This window comes from Gossypium hirsutum, chromosome A12, assembly GCF_007990345.1.
Source record: "Gossypium hirsutum isolate 1008001.06 chromosome A12, Gossypium_hirsutum_v2.1, whole genome shotgun sequence".
NCBI classification, from domain to species: Eukaryota; Viridiplantae; Streptophyta; class Magnoliopsida; order Malvales; family Malvaceae; genus Gossypium; species Gossypium hirsutum.
The window spans coordinates 40,176,222-40,199,464 of record NC_053435.1 but is presented as its reverse complement, the minus strand read 5'-3'; the positions used below and the strand labels follow the sequence as shown (position 1 = coordinate 40,199,464).

At 34.5% G+C, this 23,243-nt stretch overlaps 2 protein-coding genes across 2 annotated transcripts; both read right to left on the bottom strand.

Annotated features, from left to right (window-relative positions):
• Positions 1–695: 695 nt before the first annotated feature.
• On the bottom strand, positions 696–3,766 carry LOC121211380 (uncharacterized). The gene is made up of 7 exons (XM_041084140.1): positions 3,339–3,766; positions 2,760–2,925; positions 2,495–2,627; positions 2,010–2,254; positions 1,101–1,310; positions 873–1,013; positions 696–788 (listed from the first exon to the last, which is right to left on the bottom strand). The coding sequence occupies exons 1-7, from the start codon at positions 3,764–3,766 to the stop codon at positions 696–698; spliced, it is 1,416 nt and encodes a 471-aa protein (XP_040940074.1).
• Positions 3,767–10,702: 6,936 nt separating this feature from the next.
• On the bottom strand, positions 10,703–17,424 carry LOC107934394 (formin-like protein 6). Its single transcript, XM_016866820.2, has 5 exons — positions 16,967–17,424; positions 13,878–15,453; positions 13,590–13,789; positions 11,829–12,070; positions 10,703–11,720 (listed from the first exon to the last, which is right to left on the bottom strand). The coding sequence occupies exons 2-5, from the start codon at positions 15,359–15,361 to the stop codon at positions 10,950–10,952; spliced, it is 2,697 nt and encodes an 898-aa protein (XP_016722309.2). The 5' UTR covers positions 15,362–15,453; positions 16,967–17,424; the 3' UTR covers positions 10,703–10,949.
• Positions 17,425–23,243: the final 5,819 nt, after the last annotated feature.

Here is a 23,243-nt window from a genome sequence, read left to right as displayed (position 1 = left end):
CACACGGCCTAGCACACGGGCATGTGGCATGGCCGTGTGCACAAGTCAAAGAGTTACATGGGGTCGAACACGGCCTCTAGCACGGGCGTGTCCCAGGGTCACACGGGTTTGTCCCTTGGACCACACGGGCGTGTGAGCTCTGCACCTTAGGAAAATTATGAAAAGTCGCAAAAAAAAATTCTTAGAGTTCCTGATTAAATTTCGACTCGATTCTAATGCTCGTATTGGGTCTCAAGGGTCCAATCAAGGGACATTTTGAATGTTCTCGGCTAATGAATAGTAATTTACATAATTTTTTTGAAAAATATTCTAAAAGTTTAGGTAATGCTTCGAAACCCTGTTTTGACGACAGATACGGGTTAGTGGTGTTACACCAACTCCCTTACAACTAAAACCAACAGGCTCATTCTGATATGAATTAATAGAAAATTTTATATAAGCCCACTCAACAAGGGTAAGGCTAGGATTAGAAAAAACAAAAACATTTGCAAATGTGAGACTTCAACCCAAGACCTCATACACACCTCCAAAACACTTAACCACTAAAGAATATACACATTTGTGTAAGATATTTACAGAAACAGAAATAAGTTATTCAGGTGTTACAACTCTACCCTCTAAAAGAAATTTCGACCTCGAAATTTACCTAGTCAGAACATATGAGGATATTGCTGACGCATCGAGTCCTCAGATTCCTACGTGGCTTCCTCAGTGCCATGATTCTGCCACAGAACCTTCACTAGCAATATAGACTTCCTCCTCAAAACTTTAATATCACGATCCAAAACCTGAACCGGCACCTCCTCAAAAGTCAAGTCTGTACGATCCAAAATCTGAACCGGCACCTCCTCAAAAGTCAAGTCTGGTCTAACCTCAATCTCCTCAATAGAGGCAATGTGAGATGGATCAGACCGGTATTGCCTCAACATCGAGAAGTGAAACACATCGTGGATACGGTCCAACTCTAGAGGTAGCTCCAACTGATAAGCGAGCGGTCCCACATGCTTTAGAATCTGATACAACCCAATAAACCTAGGGTTCAACTTGCCCTTACGACTGAATCTCAGAACTTTCTTCCACGGAGAAACTTTAAGAAAAACGAAGTCCCCCACATAGTACTCAATATTCCTCCTCTTCAGATTTGCATAAGACTTCTGTCTATCAGAAGCCATCCTCAATTGATCCTGAATCAGTCTAACCTTATATTCGGTCTCAAAAACCAACTCAGGTCCCAAAACCCGACGCTCACCTAACTCGATCCATAACGGAGTATAACACTTACAACCATACAAAACCTTGTAAGGTGCAATCTGGATGTTAGATTGGAAACTATTATTGTAAACGAACTCAACTAGTGGCAGATAATCCTCCTAACTACCTCTAAAATCAATTACACAACTCCAAAGCATATCCTCTAGTTTCTGAATCACCCTCTCAAATTGACCATTGATCTGAGGATGGAACCCAGTACTGAAGTCCAATCTCGAACATAGAGCCTCATGCAATTTCTTCCAGAATTGAGAAGTGAAGCAAGGATCTCTATCAGAAATAATCGAAACAGAAACCTCATGCAGTCTTACAATCTCAGAGATGTAGAGCTTCGCTAACTTTTACAGAGAGTAGCCATTTCGAATCGAAATAAAATGAGTGGGCCTGGTTAATCGATTCACGATGACCCAAATAGAATCCTTCTTAGTAGGTGTCAAGGGCAACCTACTAACGAAGTCCATCGTTACTCATTCCCACTTCCATAAAGGAATCTTAAGGGGTTGTAACAAACCCAAAGGTAATTAGTGTTCAGCCTTAACTTGCTGGCACGTCAGACATCAAGCAATAAAATTCTTAACCCCTCGCTTCAAACCCGGTCATCAATACAACTCACAAAAATCGCAGTACATCTTATTACCACCAGGATGCATAGCATAAGAGCTACTATGCGCCTCTCTCAAAATTGAATGTCTCAAATCAGAATCATTTGGCACACAGATCCAACCTCGAAAACACAAAACTCTATCTTTACTCAGCCCAAAATCTGAAGTACTGCCACTCTTAATCTGACAGAACCACAAACCCAGAGACTCATCCCCTAACTGCTTATCCCGAATCTGATCAATCCAAGTCGGCTTAACTTGCAACTTAGCTAAAAAACTTCCATCATCAAATAGACTAAGGCAAGTGAACATCACTCTCAAATCAGTCGTCGCTCTACGACTGAGAGCATCGGCCACAACATTGGTCTTACTAGGATGATACTCTATCATGCAATCGTAATCTTTAAGCAATTCAATCCATCGATGTTGCCTAAAATTCAACTCCTTCTAGGTAAGGAGATACTTGAGGCTCTTATGATCAGTGTAGATAATACACCTTTCACCATACAGATAGTGCCTCCATATTTTCAACGCAAAAACCACCGCAGCCAACTTGAGATCATGCATCGGAAAATTCCCTTCATGTGTCTTAAGCTGATGGGACACATAAGCCACAACCTTACCATCTTGTATTAGAACACAACTCAAACCAACATGCGATGCATCACTGTATTCCACAAATTCTTTACCAAATTTTAGCTGTATCAAAATGGGAGCTTGAGTCAGAACAGACTTGAGCTTCTCAAAGCTCGATTGCTACACATTAGTCCAAAAAAAAGGAACACCCTTACGTAGAAGCTTAGTTAGAGGAGCTGCAACCAGAGAGAACCCCTCAACAAACTGCCGATAATAACCCGTAAGACCTAGAAAACTACAGATTTTAGATACGTTCTTAGGCTGTTTCCACTCAAGCACAACCTCAATTTTCCTTAGATCAACTCGGATCCCCTCAACAGAAACCACGTGCCTTAGAAAAGTCACCTCAAGCAACCAGAACTTATACTTGCTTAACTTAGCGTAGAGCGGTTTCTCACGGAGTATCTGAAGCACTACTCTAAGATGCCCATCATGCTCATCCTTGGTCTTAGAGTAAACCAAAATATCGTCGATAAAGACCACGACGAACTAATCTAGATATGGCTGAAAGACTAGATTCATCAGATCCATGAATGCAGCCGGAGCATTTGTTAGACCAAAAGGCATAAGTAGGAACTCGTAATGTCTATAACGAGTCCTAAATGGAGTCTTATGAGCATCAGCTTCCTTAACTCTACGATGATGGTACCCAGAACAGAGATCTATTTTCGAGAATAATAAAGCCTTCGGAACTAATCAAATAGATCATCAATCCTCAGAAATGGATACTTATTCTTTACAGTCAGTTTATTCAGTTACCGATAATCAATACACATCCTCATGGTCCAATCATTTTTCTTAACAAACAAAATCAATGCCCCTCATAGAGACACATTAGGACAGATGAAACTACGATTCAGAAGCTTTTGAAGTTGAGCCTTAAGCTTTGTAAGCTCTTTCGATGCCATTCGGTAGGGAGCAATGGACACCGAAGCCGTACCTGGTAGAAGCTCAATGTCAAACTTAACTTCTCGATTTGGAGGTAAACCCAGTAACTCCTCAAAAAAGACATCTGGAAAATCCCTTACTATTCTGATATCCCTAATAGAAAAGTCCCCAAAAACAAAAACACTGATATAAGCCAAATACACCTCACACCCTTTCCAAACCAGTTTCTCAGCCATAAGAGCAGAGATCATATTGGACAAATAATCTCGAAGCTCACCGATCACAACCACCTCCTTATCATCCTCAGTCCTCAAAATGACCCTCTTAGTTTCGCAATGCAAACTGACTCGGTGTTCAACCAACCAATCCATACCCAGAATTAAATCGAACTCCCCAAACGGTAACTCCATTAGATTTTCCAGAAATACAGCCCCTTAGACCTTTAATGTAACATCCCTATAGAGTTTACTACCCGGACAGACTGCCCCAACGGACTCAGTACAGTGATCTCACTAGAAGTGCTCTTAATTGATATCCTCAGGTTTTTAAAAATGGAACAAGCTACATAGGAATGTGTAGAACCTATATCTATTAAAGCAGTATAAGGTACATCGAAAATAAAGAATGTACCCGTGATAACGTCAGGAGCATCTCTATCCTTTCGGCATCAAGTAGCAAAAACCAACACAAGCTGTTTCACCTCAATCTAACTAGCACATCTGTCCGGTGCTCTCTATCCACAGCCCATACCATTATCACCCCTAGCCGGTCCACGGCCCATAGGTGGCTGCTAAACTGCCTTCTAATGCTGTACAAAATTCGGTCCTAAAGCTTGCATTTGATCAGCCCATTCTGGACACTCTCTAATATAGTGCTCCAAAGATCCACACCTCAAGTAAGCCCTAAACCTACTTCAACACTCGCCTGGATGGAACCTACCATAATCTCTACAAGGCTGAATCCCAGTAGGAGCCACAGAAACCCCCACTCTAATTGGCCCATCAGGTCTGACCTTTTCTTAGGCCTCTGAATAGAACTAGAAGGCTCTAACTCCTTCTTATTCTTGCCTCTCTCACGGTCCCTATTCTAGCATTCTGTGTGCTTAACCTCTTCGATGATCTTCGCCCTCTCAACCAAAATAGCAAACTCTCACTCCCTCTGTGGAGCAATCAATACCATCAAGCTATCCCTTAGACCATCCTCAAAGCAAATACATTTCTCATATTCGGACGCCACCATGCCTCAAGCGTAGCAGCTCAACCTCAAAAACAAGGCTTTATACTCGGCCACAGATTTATCACCTTGCGTGAGATTAATGAACTCATGCCTATGAGCATCAACGTAGCTCACACCCACATATTTCCCCTAAAAAGCAGTCTTAAAGAAGTCTAGTTCAGACGATTAGGCTAAGTATCCTCCTCAACCGATAACTACTATTGGTATGCCTCGTTGTGAAGCAATGAAACTACACCTTTAAGTTATGCTCGGAAGTACAGGTTATATCATTCATGATCCTCTCGGTGACCTCCAACCAATACTCGGCCACAGTAGGGGCGACTCCAATGAAACCCCTAAACAGCTTAGTACTATTGGACTAAAGCCACTCAGTTACCGACCCTCGGCCCCTGGATCCAGAATGGGGTCTAGCGACTCTCTCCAATATCCTCAATATGGCCTGGGACAATATGTCATCTTTAGCTAAACGGCTTTGAGACCCAGTCCCAGTAGCAGGCAAAACTAGCGTCTCATTCGTGTCTAAATTTGGCATACTGCCCAGAGAGGAAAACTCAGCTCGAGCACCCTACGGCCTCTACCATGCCCACGAGTTCCACGAGAGCTCATAATGTATTTCAAATTTTATCTACATTATAAAGTTTTATGCACCAGTTTCAGTATTTGTTCGCAAATATTTTATGCGTAAATTATCAGAAGTTAGGAAATGTTTTCAGAGGTTTCAATCCCTAACTAACTCAGTTTAGTTTCAGAAAGTGCTAACAATAGCATTTTTAGAACATTCTATCTAAAGTTCAGAGATACTTACAAGATCGGCGCTGGAGACTCGGTCTACCACATACTTTCTCAAATTAGCCAAATTATTTTAAAAATCAGTTCTTTTTGAAACAAAATTTTGGAACCCAAAATTTCACAGCTCAAGTTTTGTAACTTGGCTCTAATACCACTAAATGTAATACCCCAAATCCAGTCTAGGCATTATGGCCAAATCCGAAGATGTCATAAGGTAGGGTTTTAAAAACAAAATCGTTTCGTCATATCATTCTAGTTTCATAATTCATATTCGTTTATATCTATTTTTGAAAATATTATTTAATTCATTTGTTTACCAAAAAATAATTTATAGTGAAAAAATTAGAACCGTTATATTTTAGAAAATCCAGTTCGTGTTTTCAAAAAAACCTTTGCTTTTATAAAACTTTATTTTCCGTTATGCATTGCAATGGAAGAGTCAAAATGCATCCAAAACCAAAATAAAATCATAAGTCCGGAGAGTCCCAAAATTACGAACTCTCGAATGAAACAAAATTATAAATAAAAACATAGTTTATTAAGTGAAATAGTTCTCGATCCAATGGTCACCGCTGAGCCTCTGTCCCATCGACCCGTCTAAGTTTCGCTAATTTTCCCTGAAACTAAACTCACATATCTTCTTACCATAAAATTTTCAAAATTTTTGGTTCAGTCAATTAATACAGTTTATTCCTTAAAGTTACCCTTTTTTTATGTCTGACAGTTCTAACCCCTCTTCACTAAAAATTAATTATCTCATAGTACGGGACTCGGATGATGTTCCCATCTATATCTCTTGAAAATAGACTCATTAAGAATTCTATGCATATAAATTATAACTCATAACTATTTTTTTTACAATTTTCAATGATTTTCTCAAATCAAAATAGGGGATTTCGAAGTCATTCTGACTCTGTCTCACAATAATTAACATATTTCATAATATGAAACTCTTTTGTTTACACCATTTCTTCTATGTGAAACTAGACTCATTAGGATTTAATTTCATATTTTATTCAGCCTCTAACTCAATTTTCACAATTTTTGGTGAATTTTTAAAGTCGGACTATAACTGCTGTCCAAAACTGTTTTAGTGTAAATTAACGATACTACGTTTATCACACCATATTAATTCATTTTCACCACATTGGTAAGGTTACATATTCATACATCATAAGTATAGACCTATAATCACAAGGTCATCACAAAATCATTCTCATAAGCATGAATTACCTATTTACATCTTCACTAAATGTACATCATAAACTGAAATCATTTCTCATGAGCTTGGCATACATACCTGTGTTACTCAACATGCTCATATTCATTCCTTACTAATCATATAACATGAATCGAATTAACATCTCATCAATTTCATGTAAGTACTTGTATCACTCATAATATGGTCAAACCTTTCTCATTTAGCTTAAATCGTAACTCTTACCGTTGAACCATTCAGAAAGCTATCGGATATTCAAGCCTTAAACATAGGGTATAATGCCGATGCCATGTCCCGGACATGGTCTTACACTGGCTTATCCATCAAGTCGATGCCATGTCCTAGACATGGTCTTGCACATCCGTGCTGATGCCATGTCCTAGACATGGTCTTATACTGACACATCTCGTAGCCGATGGATGTCCCAGACATGTCTTACACTGGCTCTTGCCTCAATGCCGATGCATGTCCCAGACATGTCTTACACTAGCATTTCATAATGTGGCCGATGCATGTCCTAGACATGTCTTACACTAGCACACACATATCGCCCAAATGTCATGGCATGAATATCCGTTTATTCCAAAGGTTCAACTGGGAGGTTCCTCTATGTCAATTCTCATCATACATAATCATTTCCATAATCAAGCAATTTATGCTATATCTATTCAAATACGTGTAATAACAATGTAGTTATATTATTTACATACAACTTACTTGTTTCTATAGGATATCATATTCCATTGAATTTCTAATGTATTCTACCATCACGTGAATGTTATTAACTTTTGACATCACTTTCATCATACTCAATATCATCAACATATAATTCAATATAAATGAAGCAAGATAGATTCAAGTATATTAACAATAACATGGATAACATGCTTATTTAGTCATACGAACTTACCTCGAATACGAAAACGGTAATTTTACCATTAGTCTATAACCTTGTATTTTTCTCGATTTAAGCCCGAATCTCGATTTCCTTGATCTATCATTTCAAATATAGCCTATTTAGGACTCACATTATTCAAATTGACCCAAAAATCATATTTTTGCAAATTTACAATTTTGCCCCTAAACTTTGCCAAAATTATGCTTTTGCCCCTAGGCTCGTAAAATGATTTTTATTAAATTTTCTTACTCTTTAAGCCTAGCCGAACCATTTTCATAACTATAGCAACTCAAGATTTCAATTATTACACACATTTACTCTCTATTTTATAAACTTTATAAAATGATACTTTTAGGTGTTTTCATGCTAACACCTTTCACAAAAGTTGTTTATTTCACAACTAAGATTCATTTTCTTCCATAAAAATGCAGCAAACAATATGAATATTCTCATGGTAAAACCCTAGAATTTCAACCATTTTACAAAATAGTCCCCTCATTAGCTAGATTAAGTTACAAGGGTTCTAAAAGTACAAAAATTATAAAAAAAATAAGCATCTAAATCACTTACTTGTGAGGGTGAGGAGTTTGCTGAAATTTCAAGCTTCCAAACCCTTATTTTTGCTGGTATTTTCGATGAAGAAAGATGGAGAAGAAGGGTGGCTACTTTTGTTTTATTTTATTAGTGTTTGCTTATGTCATCAAATACCAACCATACCAAATTTTGACTTTTCAACTCTTTTGCTCCCCCTATGGCCGGCCATCACTTATTTAATGACCTAATTTCACTTTAAAGACCCCCAATTAAGTTTCTCTAGCAATTTGACACCTTTGACTATTAAAACAAAAATTTTGCCCTTTATGCGATTTTGTCCTTTTTCGCGATTAAGCACTCAAACGCCAAAATTAATTCACCAAAATTTTCATGCACTTATATAATCATGTTATAACACATAAAATAATATTAAAATAATTTTTTGACCTCAGATTTGTGGTTCCAAAATTACTATTCCTACTAAGCCCCATTTCGGGATGTTACACTGTTGAAAAATAAAAAGAATCTATTCTAAACTATTAAATATATTTTTCTAGAATAATAATTCTACTGGTTTCTATTAAAGAAGAGAGAATTTTTATTTTCACCCCAAAAAGAAAAGAAAACTTTTTTCTAGTTTTGTGTTTTGATTAAGTTGGTTCAGGCCCACACTCAAAGTAGTTCGTAGTACGAGAATAACAGAGAAGATCGTTTGGTTGAAAGCTGAAAAAATCAAGGATTCGCTTATCCGAAAACACAAGTACAATTTCGGTCTAACGTTTATTACTATAAATATCACAAACCAGGTTGGTTTTCAAAATTTTAATTTTTCACTATGCAAGAAACTATTTTCAAATCGGATTTTTCCAACAAAACTTGTAGGAGTGGCTTGTGTCAAACTCGCAAAATCAACAAGATTTGTGCTTGGGTGAAATAGACTGGTAGTGTGTCTCTTTGGGATTATCACATGGCGTATTTGGAAGAATCAGAATCTCTTAAATTTTCAGGGTGTTTCATGGAGTGTTAGTGAAATTATCAATGTGTCTCATAGTTGGGCAAAACAATATGTTTCTTTTAATAGGGGTACACCGACCAAGTCGCAAGGATTGATTCTATTTTCATACTTGACGGGTAATTGAGTATGTTTGAATATTGATGGCTCCATCAAGGCTAATGCTAGTTTTGCTACAGTAGGGGGAATAATGCGAGATCAAAATGGAGGGTGGACTCTTGGCTTCAATAGATATTTGGGAAATTGTTCCGTTTTCGATGCTGAATTATGGGGTATCTTGGATGGGTTGGCACTTTTAATGGGTCGAGGGTACAATAACGTGTTGATTCAAATTGATAATCTTGAGGTGGCTAAGACCATTCAAGATAGTTCTCAGATGGTTCCAATTAGGCTTTGATCAGGAGAATTCACCAACTTTTATCGCAGATAGGGCATTGGAGCATTTGGCACATCTCTAAAAATGATAACCATGATGCTAATTGTTTGTTCAAAATTATTCATAATAGAAGGGACAATCTACGCTTGTTTGAGGTCTCCCCGTTAGGGGATAGTTTAGTTTTATGTAGTTAGTTTAGTTACTCCTTTTTCTACAAAAAAAAAAAGAAAGAAATAAATCCTATGCGGCACAGTTTGTACATTGTGGTGCACTAATATAATGAAAATTGTAATTAATAAGTTTCATTAAATTAAATCTTTTAGGTTACAATAAGCATATAGTTCCATGTTAAAATAGAAAATTTCAACAAAAGGTATTAAAATAAACGGTAAAAAAATAAAAAAAAATCAACAGAAGGTAATTAAAAATAATAAAGATTAAACAGATATTCATATACCTTACAATTTTATTCTATAATGTTAAGAGTAAAGATAAATATAATATTATAAAAAATTGAATATTAATAATTTAAAGGTTAAAACAAAATAATTTATAAAAAATTGTTAATAATATTATTTAAGTTATAAAAAATTAATATTCATGATTTTTTATTGTTTTAATATTAATATAGAAATTCAAACATTAAGAAGGGATAACAACAGTCCAAACTAAAGAAAATACTAATATTGGTTAAAATTTCCTTGCTACTCTTTTAAGATGAATCTTCTTCTCTTTGATTCTGAGATTCAATTTTCAAAGTCTAAGCAAATATCAAGAAATAGTGAATACTTTTGAAATTTTAAATCTTTTTTTCAGATATAGAAGAAGAACCCTGAATTTAGTTACTATTGAATTCCATCCAACAGTGAAGCTGATGGGGATGCATCTAGGTGTCAATAATGTGTCTCCATTTCCACCTGCTTTCTTCACTGATCAGTTCGCTTATCCAAACCTTAACCTTTCAGTTCAAGAATTCTATGGAGGTGACATGACATTTAAAACTTTTTCGGGTATGTTTTAGTAAATTTTCACTTGTCTTTTTAAAGCTTTATTTTCTTACTAAGAAAATCTACCATAAGATTGGGAACTCTTTTGTTCTGTACTTCATTCTGGCATTTTAGCATTCATTTGGTGATTATTCCTCTGTGTTTTTTTTTTTAAAAAAAAACCAGTACTCTTTTTATACCAACTAAAATTTGAGACACAGAATTATAGATAGCTCCAGAGTCCAAACCAAAGACAATGTTGCAGAACTGAAAAATATATTATTAGTAATTTATCAAATAAATGCAGACCATTACATATAGTAATATATTAAAAAACAAAACATTCTTTTTTTACTACAAAAATGTACAGGTATCTGATCTAGAAAAAGAAATTTGAGTCTTGACATGATGCTTGAGATGGTAAATGAGACATCCTAACTGTTGGTTTAGCTGGAAAAGGGTCCAACTGTGGGAGTAAGTCTTAGGACCCGTATTCGTGCAGCTTCACGGAGACAAGCTTTCGTCATCTGAACTTGCGTCTTGTCCCACATTATACCTGCTAAGGACTGGTAGTGAAGCAGTTGCAGATATCCGAAAGGATCTGGCGGAACCCACCATTGTTCTATCCTGCATTTGGCCTACTTCCTTACAGACATGATCCAATATTGAAAGGAAATCTTTCACAATCATGAAGATTCTGAAAGGATGAGCTTCTTCCTTTGTTGCATTCCCATGAAAATATTCAGTAACTTCTTTTACTTGCAACAAAGCTTTTCTTTCATATGCCTTGATCTTAGCAATCTCCTCTTCAGCATCTTTTAGAAACATCCTCATCGAGTTGAAGAAATTCCCTTGCATATCCGGCTTCTCATACTGCAAAACCATTCTGACTTTCTCAAGTCCCATTTCAAGCTTCGACACGTAACTACTGAGGACATCTGAGTCCATTCCTGCTGCCTTCTTGACATTGCTGAGGTCTCTGCTCAGCCCACCTACAACCTGCAATCCTTGCTTCCTAAAATCATCCTCCTTAAGATTCACATTTGCAGAGTCAGTACCAGCACCTTCAGATCTAATGATCTCCTGAACCACAAAGTGTAGAAGTGTGGTTTTCCCGTCTGTTCCCTTTATATCAACAAGTTTCAAAAGGGTATCAAGTTTAAAAGCTTTAGCATCACCACGATTGGTACCATCATTCATCCGGTTTCCTGTCCTCAGAACAGCCTCTAGGAGTTTGAGGAATAACCTGCTATTCTTCAACTCCTCGCTTGCTTCCTGAAAGCACATAGAGAGAAATGAACTTATAGGAGCCTTTACCGGTTTTTTAAACATTTTTTTGTGATGGTTAAATCACCAAGTATTGAGCCTTTTGAATTTTAATACCTCTAGGGTTTGGAAAGACTTCCTCAAGTACTTCACTTCTGTATCGAAGTTAGCTCTGTAGAGCATGGCTTCAATTCTTTCGAAGGCAAAAGGGATATCAAGTACTGTCTTAAGAAATCTTTCTGCAGAGCCTAGTTTCGAGATGTCCCCGCTGTACTCTAGAAGTTTTATCTCTTCCTCCTTTGATGGAGCCATCTTTACTAAAGTCTCCAAAAGCTCAGCACCTAAGCTTTCTGGGTTACCTGTTAGTGCAAACAGAATAGCATATGATATATAGCAAACTGAAAAGTCAAGATATAAATAGACAATTCTTTTTTCTTCTTCTTCCTTTTTTTTTTTTTTTTTTTTTTGCGAATAATGGCCATAATTGGCATCTCAATGAACCTTTTCGTCTGTATATTTCTACATAAGCAGCTTACTTGAAAAGGTGTTATGCTTAACTATTTGCTTGTCATACACTCAGGTACATAGACATGTTATAATTTTGAGGGATATTTGAAACAATTAGATGGTAAGGCATTTTATGATGTAAAGCATGCAAGTTGCTACTCCAATTGCTAATCTCAGTTGTCTATGTGGTTTGCCATTATAAATTGAGAGATTGATCATCACTACTATATGTAACTTTTAAGCCTTTGTTTTTCATGATGAAACTAACATAATGATACAAGTGCAATATGATAATAAATTGTTAATTAAGTTCCTTTTAATACATATAACACTTTTTATTGACAAAAGGGCTTGGAGATGCAACCCAGAGATCGAAATTCGAGGAACTAGGAATATGTTTTAAGAGATGGTGAAGGACAATATGTTTGAGCTCAACAAATTATACCAGGTACCTAAAACGTGGTTTACTATCATTTACTTCAATCTCAATATTGGCTTTTAGAAAGACACCAAGCAGCAAGTTGCCAATTGCTATGTTTCTTATGGAATTTAAATATAAGTTCTATACTTCAATTTTTGAGACATTGAGTTCCTGTACTTCTTTTTATTTAAAAATCTTGTTCTTGCCATTACAATTGATGATGGGCTGTTTTAAAAAAGTAGAATAACTCTTTTAGCCCTCATGATTTACAGTTTTTTTATCAATTTGATCCAAACTCTTTAAAAGTCCATAAACATTTAAAAAAATGTTTTACAAATTATTTTTTTCTTCGTATTTTCAATAAAAATATAAAAATAATAATAAATTGTGAAAAAATAAAAATAAAATAATTTTTAAAAAGTAATTTAAAAAGAGTAATTTAAAAATAAATTACTTTTTAAAATTATTTTATTTTATTTTACTTTTAAATAGTTTTTAATTTTTCACAATTTTTAATTATTTTTATTGAAAATAAGAAAAAACATTCAACTGTTAAAACCATTTATTTTCTAATTGTTTATGAGTTGGATCAAATTGACAAAAAAAAAACTGTAAACCATGAGGATTAAGAGAGTCATTTTACCTTTTTTATATATCAAGAGTGAATAAACAGAATTCCACACATCCTACCAAGATTTTTAAATTAAAAAATGTATACATAGGGATTCAACATCTAGGATTAAATTTTGAATTTCAAGATTAAATATTGAATTTCAAAAGAGTACAATTATCTTTGGCATATTTAGAAGGAAGTGAAAACCAGCAAATTTTATGCTCTTAAATCCTCAAAGCCCCTTAACCAAAGAGAAAGATGATGCAGAAAAATTTCCTTCATATCTAAGATATAAGAATCTTATTATTTACTGATAGAAAATGTAAATATGACTTACCATCTAAAAGAGCTTCTGACACCTCATCTCGAGTTACACTCAGTGCTCTCAACAGTATGGCAATATTTTGTGACTTCTTTGGATTCAACACTCTGTTTTCCCGTTCAACAGGAGGCAAAACTGATCTTCTAATAGGTTCTCTGGGCACTGAGTTTGTGGAATTGCAGCCAAAAAGGGTCTCCATCATGTCCTCATTCAATCTGCAAACAAGGCAAGTTCTCAAGATTAGAGGTCATATTTTTGAAAGCTTAATCCCCTGTGAAGTAGTATACAAGTTTTATCACTCACTGAAAAGAGCTTGATTTTAACTGGTCCCACACTGTAGCTCTCTCCGAGGTCGCTCGTACTTTGTCCCAGTGCAACGGCTTTAACTTGGGCTTTGCACTCTCCATGTCATCCCCATCTGTCTTCTCTACACAACTGCCAGCTTTATGATTAACCTCTTCCATGGATTTTCTACTCCCACCCCCTTCACTTATATCGGGAATTGGAGTCGAGGATTCTTGCGTTTTTAACACTGGGGAAGGTTTTAGAGACACATCGGTTTCCAAGGACCTTACTGTCCTCGGAATTGAAGGTCCCGTTGCTGGGAACGGAGGGGGCGGTGGAGGTGGAGGTGGAGGCGAAGGTGGAATTTTTGTTCTTTGTGGGGACATATGGCTGCTAATTGATCGAAGTAACGCCACATTTGGAGGAGGAGGTGGGGAGGAGAATTTCGCCCTTTTTGCACAAGTAGTTTCTTCGGTCTCATGTAACTCAGGGGCTAGGCTTTGTGATTGTTGAAGAGGCGGTGGTGGTGGAGGAGGAGGAGGCAGCTGCGACCGCTGCTGCTTTATTGAAGGGATAATAACACGCTTCATTTCGGGTGAAGAAGCCAAAAGCCTTGTTTTTGGAGATGTTCTTTTGGAACGAGGACGACCAGAATTAGTATTCCCATTCATTTCTGTCTTGGCCGGAGTCACCAAACCGCCACTAATCGAACGTGAAGCCGGAGTATAATAGCTTTCTTCATTGCTAATAGTTGAGCCCTGGGGGGTATAAAAACCAGTCCCCTGACTCTCTTCACCAGAAGAAGATGATGAAGGTGACATTGCCGTGGGTGAACAATTCTCAAATGCAGGAGGCTTAGCCAAAGGAGGCAATGGCTGCAGTTCAGGACTTGGCCTATACCGATCCCATCTCTTCCCTGAGTTCAATTTATGATAAGGTGAACCATTGGCTCCTCCGTTCACTTCACTCACCGATCTCCTCATTGGCTCCACTGTTCCAATGTAAAGAAAACTGGAAGGTGGCACCCCGGAATCTTCCTGGAACCTCTCCGAGTTCCCTCCAACAAGCTTCTGGGTATCTCCAGGGTGTTTAGCCCTATGACGGTACAAAAAGAAAGCAAGTCCTGATAACATTCCCAAGGTTACAATCCCCACAGAGATTGCAATTGCAACTCTTTTAGCTGGTTTGGTGGGTTGTGTTGCGGTTGGGATTGGGATTGAGCCATTGGCCACTGCAGCTGGTGGTGTAGATTGTTGATTCTGATCTGGGGATTGCTGACCTTCAGGGAAGAATGGCTGAGTTGGGTCAGGCGGCGGAGGAGACGGTGGAGGTATAGAATTGTCGGTCCCTGGAGGTGGGGCTGAACCAGCTGGAAATAATGGTTGGTGTAGAATTCTTCTATAAATGATAAAATCCTCAATTACAGAAACAGCAGCTTTTGATGTTGGTGAAGACAATGGTAGTAAGATGAAAAAGAGGAGAATATGATAAGCTGCTCTCATGCTGAATTTTTCGGGTCCAATGTTGTTTCTCCTTTTTCTCAAAATTCATCTACGGGGGAAGACATGACTTTGCTTCTCCGTTCCTTTCAACCCTTGGCAAAGAAAAGATAAATAATTAATTAATTAAAATAAAAAAATAGCACTTTATTTAATATTAAGAGAAAGAAGAATTGGAGTTGTTTAGTCAGGGGAAGCTTCTTTTTGATGCAAGATCTGGATGCCAAGCAGATGAGTTCAGCCATAGCCCAATTTTACTAATTTCTAATTTTTCCTATTTACCGGAGGTGGAGGAGATATCGGATTTTTCTTATAATCATATTATCTACCTAAAAACAATTTAGATTATCTAAATTAAAATTATGTATTTACTCGTATGTAATATAGAAGAGAAAAGAAGTAAAAAATGAAAATTAATAACCTTTTATACTGTTGTTCAAATGAAGACAAGGAAAAGGAGCTTTTTTTTATATATAAATTATTTTATTTTATTTTATCATTTAATATTTTTGGTTAATTACCTGACACTCGATGTAATATGACAATTTTGTGGGTTAAAGAAATTATAAATAAAAAAAGGTGACTGCTTTTCACTTTATAAGTAAATAATTTTTTAACAGTGTATTGTTTTAGACAAAGATGGTAGCTTTTAAAGAGTAAATACATTTAGGTTTTATGAAGTGACTTAACTTTTTTTATTAATAAAATTAATCTCATAAAATTATATTCTTTATATTGTGGGTACCACGTATGAAATGAAAAAAAAAAACAGATCTGAGAAGACAGAATAAACTTTTTAGCATATTGAGTGGGTTTAGATCAAAAGTAAAAAGACGATGATGACCATGGAAATGGTGAAAATAAAATGACCAGGTTGGTATCCATTTTTGTCCAATTAATTTATCTAACTGTTTCATCTTTCGTCGGGATCGAGAAAATGCAGTGGCACATATTTTATTAAACCTTCTTTCTCGCTTTGGTGCCATTAAATCTCTGTGCCCACTCCCTACTTTACTACTTTATTTAAAGCCTAAGCCCTAAGGTAAGATGTTGAAATCTTTATAAATGATGAAATTGAGAAAATTTTTCTTTTCAATTTGATGAAGATAATAATCTTTTTTAAATATATAAAACTCTTAAAATAATTTCTTAAAAAAGTTAAAGAAATGATCTATATTCGAAGATTGATGGATTGCTAAAATTATATATAAAGATGGATTTAAACGGTTACAAATTATCAGGTTGAGTAAAATGATATGTTTGAAATATTAAAATTGATATTATTAAAATGGATAATTCTCACATAAATTATAAATTGGAAATTAAAAATAATAAAAACTTTTAATTTAATTTAATAAATTTATATTTAAATCGATTAAATCTTATTTTAATTGATATCGACATTATTATAAATATTAAAAAATTAAATTTTATCGAGTAATTTTAGAAGTTGTATAAATATATATATTTAATTCAACATTTTTTATTAACATATGAACTCAATTCATCCTGATCTAATATCATCTAATTAACCTTTCTCAAAAGCAAGTTAATATAATAAAACACTAGATCAATATAAGCAAAAATTTAAAGGAACAGAACACTTACCACAACAAAGAAAAAGCAGCCAAATTTATGAGAAGAGTAGCAAGTATTTGGATGGAAATAGAAGAAGATGGCAGCCCACTAATCAGCAGAATCTATTGAATAAGCAATCGGCAGCAACTTTGAAATAATGAAGTCAATAGCAACGCCAATTAGATGGCAAATAGGAGTGAAGTTTCTTTAGAAAGAAAGATTGAAGCAAAAAGCAAGTTAATTGAGGAAGTAGCAAAGGGAGCAGCTGAAACAAGTTTAGCGTGGCAAATAGCAAATCGAGGAAGACTGGAGCAGCATATTCGAGGGACAAATAGCAGTTGTGCATTGGAGGCTGATTGAATAAATATTTGCAAATATTGAAGCAAACGGTAGACCGAAAGAATTGTGGCAAACGATAGAATTTTTTTCGAGTAGATGCAAATATAACAACTTGGAAAACTGAAGCTCTGTCGGCAAAGGAAGGAAATAAAGAAAGATTTTAGGTTACTTGATTCTTGGTTTTCTCTTGTTTTATGAACAACAACAACAATAAGGGCAAATGTCAACATAAAACCTCCCTAAATCTTCCCCTCTTCTAAACTTTCTTTCAAATTAATCCCAGCCCAAATTAATATCTAAAAATTTCGAAAATTCTAATCATAATTTCTAACTCCAAAATTAAATTTGCTTTACATTAATTAATTCTCGCCATATTTTACAGAATTTTCACACATTTAAAATTTTGACATGTTCATTGAAATTAGAGTAAAAATACAAAGTTAATAAATTTGAAATAAATAGAGTAGATAAAATTTAAAATATATATATTGTTATATCAAAAATAATAAATAAGTAGTTACAAAACGGTAACATTGTCAATTGAGTCTTTAACTCGGTTAACATCAATACTATTGTTAATATAAAAAGATGTGACTTCAAGTATGCTCATGCATGATTTATACTTCTATTCAAGGGTTAAAAAAATTATAATAATTCTAGGCATTATATATTAAGAAAAACCATAACACTAATTATAGTCTTAAATTTGAGTTTATATTTACAAGTGAGATTGACCATCTTTTGTCCTTGGACCTTTAACACATGTCTTGCACCAATTTTGATACTACTAGTCAATTAAGGGCATGAAAACCTTTTAGATACGCAAAGATGTGATTGACATGCACTTAGTAGAATCTCACGTGTGATCAAAAGAATAAATGATCTATGTAGAAAATAATTTAACACTTATTTTTATCAAGGTGGATCAAAAGAGCTCTGCATATCATGAATTTACATGTCTACTAGGTCTATAGTTGGCTATGTAGAGGATATAATTAAGCGAAGTAGGAGTGGCAAGATAATAATAACTTGATTACTCTTAATATAACTTATTACCATTGTATTACCAATACATTACCAAAACTAATTAATATATTAATTACATTACTAATATATAAATATATCAATATATTAATATCAATTAGTTTTTATTCTTGTGCGATACATGCGTATATATTAAATTTATAATATTTTTGTTGATTATAACTCATATTTCAGTCAAATTTGAGAAATAATCTTTCAGTTAAACTCTGTTTATTTATTTCAATCAAACTCTGATTAGTCTAGATTATTTTATTATTATTTGACCAATGAATTTAGCCTATAAATAGGCTTTTTTACAACATTAGAAAATAACACATTTAGAGAATTTTGTATTTACGTTTTGGAGGGTTCTTTGTTTTCGGGTTTTCGGGGTTTAGTTTTTATCTCCATCTTTTTACTCTTCATTCTTTTTCCATTATAGTAAAACTATCTTTGCCCGTGATTTTTTTATCCTCTTTGGATGAGTTTTTCCTCATTAAATTTGTGTGTTTAATTTCACAATTTATTCTGCTTTTTTTTTACTTGTTGCTTAATTAAATTGATCCCAACAATTCTTTATAATATTAGTTTTTGTTTAACATTTTTATGAATTTATTTAAAAATCATTAATAATTTAAAAAATAATATTTTAAAAAATATTTAACTACTTTAGAATAATTTAAATTAATGCTATGTAATTTTAAAAATATCTAATATTAAAAAAATAAAAAAATTCATCATGATTTGAATATTAATATCAACATATTATAGTTTTAATAGTATTATTAATAATTTATTACAAGTTATTTATTTTATATTTATTGTTAAATTAATTTGTTTTGATGTTAAAATTGTTCATATTTGATTTTTTGTAATTTTATATTTATCTTTACTTTACTTTAATCAATAAATATAATTAAATATTATTATATTTGAAAAATATAAATTTAATTTAATAAAAATTATTAATATGTGTATTTTTTAAAAACTATATTTTAAATTTAACAATTTAATAGTCATTAATTTTAATATTATAACATTAAAACTTAATTCAATTAAGTAAAGCCTTAAAATAAAAAATAATTTATTTAAAATTAAAATTATATTTAACATATAAAAATTTATAAAAAAAATTTAAACAAAAGGCATGGCAACTTAAAAAAAAATTAAAAAGTAAGAAGTAAAAGAATTATTTATCCAAATTGTAAATAAGTACTTCAAACAGAGAGTATCATGTGCCAAAGAACTATAATGTGAAAATGACTATTTATATCTTTTTATGTGTAATCTCATATTGGTATAGTATATGTACTAGTTTGTAATCTCGTCTGATGCACGGATTAATTGTGTATATTAACTTTATAATATTTTTTATAACATTAGTTTTTGCTTAAAATCATTGATGAATTTCCTCAAAAATAAAAAAAAATAATATATTCAAAATATTTTTAAAAATATATCAAAAAGTATTTAATATTAAAAAATACAAAAAAAAAATAATCATGGTTTGAATATAGTACAACTTCCAAATTATAAGGTGATTAAAATAGAAGTAATTAAAATTGGGACTAAATAAGTCCTTAATGTGCAATTAAACTAAGGACTTAATTGTCATTAAACCAGGGACCTAAAGATTAATAAACCATGATAAATATGAATTAGTGGATGAAATGATCTCATCCATTCCTTTCCACTAATCTTTTCCTAAGTTAACAGTGATCATTGGATTTGGGTTAATTAAACTAAAATGTGATAATTAATAAAAGATGTAAAGATATAATTTATCATCATCTCTCCCCAAACGGCAATTGCTAAGGAAAAACAAAAGAAAGAAAACAAGTTCTTGCATGTGTTTTTCCTCCATAGCCGAAAGATATTTCTAAATGTTAGCAAAGCTTTCCTGTGTGATTTTTGTAACACCCCAAAAATTTTAAGAATTTAATTGTGAAAATTTGTAGTAATTAAGTTTCTGTATTTGCGGTTATGTGCTCTGCTTTTGTGATTACGGTTTTGAGTTCGAGTTGCATTGTTAACTGTTTTTTTTAAAACAACCCTTGTCCATGTGTTATATAGTTAAGTTCAATTCAGTGTAAATTTTAACAAGAATGAGCCTGCTGGTTCATTGATTAAACATCTGTCTGTATTTTGTCTGGTTTCGAGTTGGAATCTCAAGGTATGCGATAGGGAATATTCTTTTTGCTAAGTGCTGGTATATCTGACTAGAAGTTATTAGGAATTAAAAATTCCGTCATCTTCCATTCATTTTTTTTATTACTGTCTTTTATTTTTTTCCTTTTTCCTTTCCCTTTCTTTTTCGTTTCAATTTTTTAATTTTCTTCTTCATTTTGATCACGGTCTTAAGTAAGTACGGGTCTAGACGTTATACGCCATAAATTACATTGATCAAAATGTTAGTAAGTAAGTTTCACTGTCAATTCATTAAATTCTAGGGTTTATGTTCTGAATTGGGCATCTCGAGCATTTTGTGTAATCCTTGATAATTAGTTGCTTGGTTTCCTCTTAGGCGGGGGTGTCGAGAGTAGCAAACCTTAACTCGAAAAATCGAGCAACCATTGTTGACTTTCCGGTAAGTTTGATTTCGTTGAAGGTTTCGTGTCGAAACCTTTGACATAAAGTATTCTGTGTAAAATGTACGTTATTGTCGATAAAGTTGGTTGATTGAGTTATTGGATGGTCGTTTTAGGCTCCGGAGACTCTCCTCGCTGTTGTTGCTTTGAAATCTCTCCAGGTGCGTAACGAAAACCTTAATTTTTGCAAGTTTTGGTCACAAGAAATAGTGGTTGTCGATACCACATGGCCAGGCACACGGGCCTATGTCTAGGCCATGTAAGCCACATGACCGTATGGCAGGCTGTGTTACTCATTGTTCATCAATTTGGAGCCATATAGGCAAGGCACACGGGTATGTGCCCAGGTCGTATGTGACAATATTAGTGCAAGGTTCACACAGGTAAGGGAACGAGTGTGTGTCTAAACCGTGTAATCACTGTTTGTGACTTAGGACAACACGAGCGAGCACACAGACATGTGTCTAGGCCGTGTGAGTCACATGGGTAAGGATACGACCGTGTGTCTAGGCTGTATAACTCTCTGATTTATGCTTTAAAACTACACGGGCAAGGACATGGACATGTGCCCAGGCCGTGTGAGCCACACAAGCAAGGACATGAGCGTGTGTCCAGGCCATGTGGTGTATATAAAAGGGCTCGAAAACTATTTTTGAGGCCGTAAATATTACTTGAAACTGATTTTGACATCCCCATGGAATGAATTTGAGTAAGTGAGAACTCTCTGATACCCTGTGACATATGCATGAATTCTATATTGGTATGTGCACTGTAATACTTAGTCTAACATTGAACTATGTTATCTACTTGTAGAACAATTTAGAATGACTGAATACATATTGTAGATATTGGTTCTTTGCATGTGCATGGGTTGGGATATTATGAAGAAGGAAGTGATTTGTTCTAAATTAGTGGCTAAGCCACCATATGTATAACTCTGATCCTAACATTTTGACACATTATGATCTAGCAGCTAAACTGTATTTCTATAAATGTGTCAGACAGACACTTTACTGTATGTAGGGTTTGTTGGGTATTAAACGCCCTTAACGATGTGTTGGGATGACTAAAGATGGTGTGTAGCAGATGGAGGTTAGAAACATTTGCATTTGACTCTAATCTGTTTTATTTATGAAATTGAAATTGTTTCTGCATTTGAAATTAATCTGTCTTGAATTTGAACTAGAAATGTTTTTGTTATCAGATCGAATCTTTGAATACATATACTGTTTGGTAAATGTGTTTATGTGAATAAACTTCTTTATGCACTAAGTTCACAACTCACTTTATTGTTGGTTGGATTTCAGGTGGTTCTCAGTCTTGAACGGGTCGACACCGCGGAAGCTCGGTTAAGATTTTATCTTTCTTTTAAATACTACTTTAGGAATTTTAGTAAACTATAATAGTAAAACTTTGGAATATTATATACTTAACTAATCTTTCTGATGAATATTATGCGACGCATGGTTTAGTGTTATTGTGTTATATGTGTGGTATTTGAGTATCAATGATGTGACTTCTTAACTTGGACTAGATATCTAGGCTGGGCTTAGGGTATTACATTTAATGGTATTAGAGCCAGGTTAGTCAACACTCGGACTATGTTTGGGCTCATAATGTATGAGAACAATAGTTTAGTGATAACTTAGTATCTAAGTTAATATAGAAAAAAAAACTAAAACTTTAGTGAATGACTGAGCCTCCAATGCTAACCCTGTAGGTATTTTTGTTCTGTTATAAAGATTATAATACCTAAACTGTTGTTTGGTTAAATGTTTTGATGTGAACTGGTGAAATCATACTGTTGGATGTCTGAACTGATCTGTGCACTCTAACATTGTAGCTATACTGCTATAATGAGTTCACTCGGTAGTTGTGGACGTGGTATTCAGAGGCATCGAGGACTCCGAGAAGGAGCTCGAGTAAAGTCATACTCTATGGATAGTATGCCCAATTCGGAGACCAACGAGACAGTTGGTACTCCCACTGCTGAGACTGAGTCCCAGACTTTGACGGCTGGGGATGATGCATTGTCTCAGGCCATGATTCGAGCACTAGAGAGGGTCGTAGGGACCCATTTGGGATCGAGAAGACAATGGTCTATTACTGGATGACTCCGGTCGAATGGGGCTGAATTATTTAAAGGCGTCATAGGAGTCCTTCCTACTATTGCTGAATATTGGCTTGAGGCTACCGAGTGTATTTTGACTGATCTTGACTATACTCCCACTTAGAAATTGAAGGGTTTTGTGTCCCTACTCCGAGACGAAGCTTATTAGTTGTGGTTGACAGTTGAGTAAGGTTAACTGAGATTATTTCAATAATGTTTTCGGTGTAAATATTTGAGGGCGAGTTAT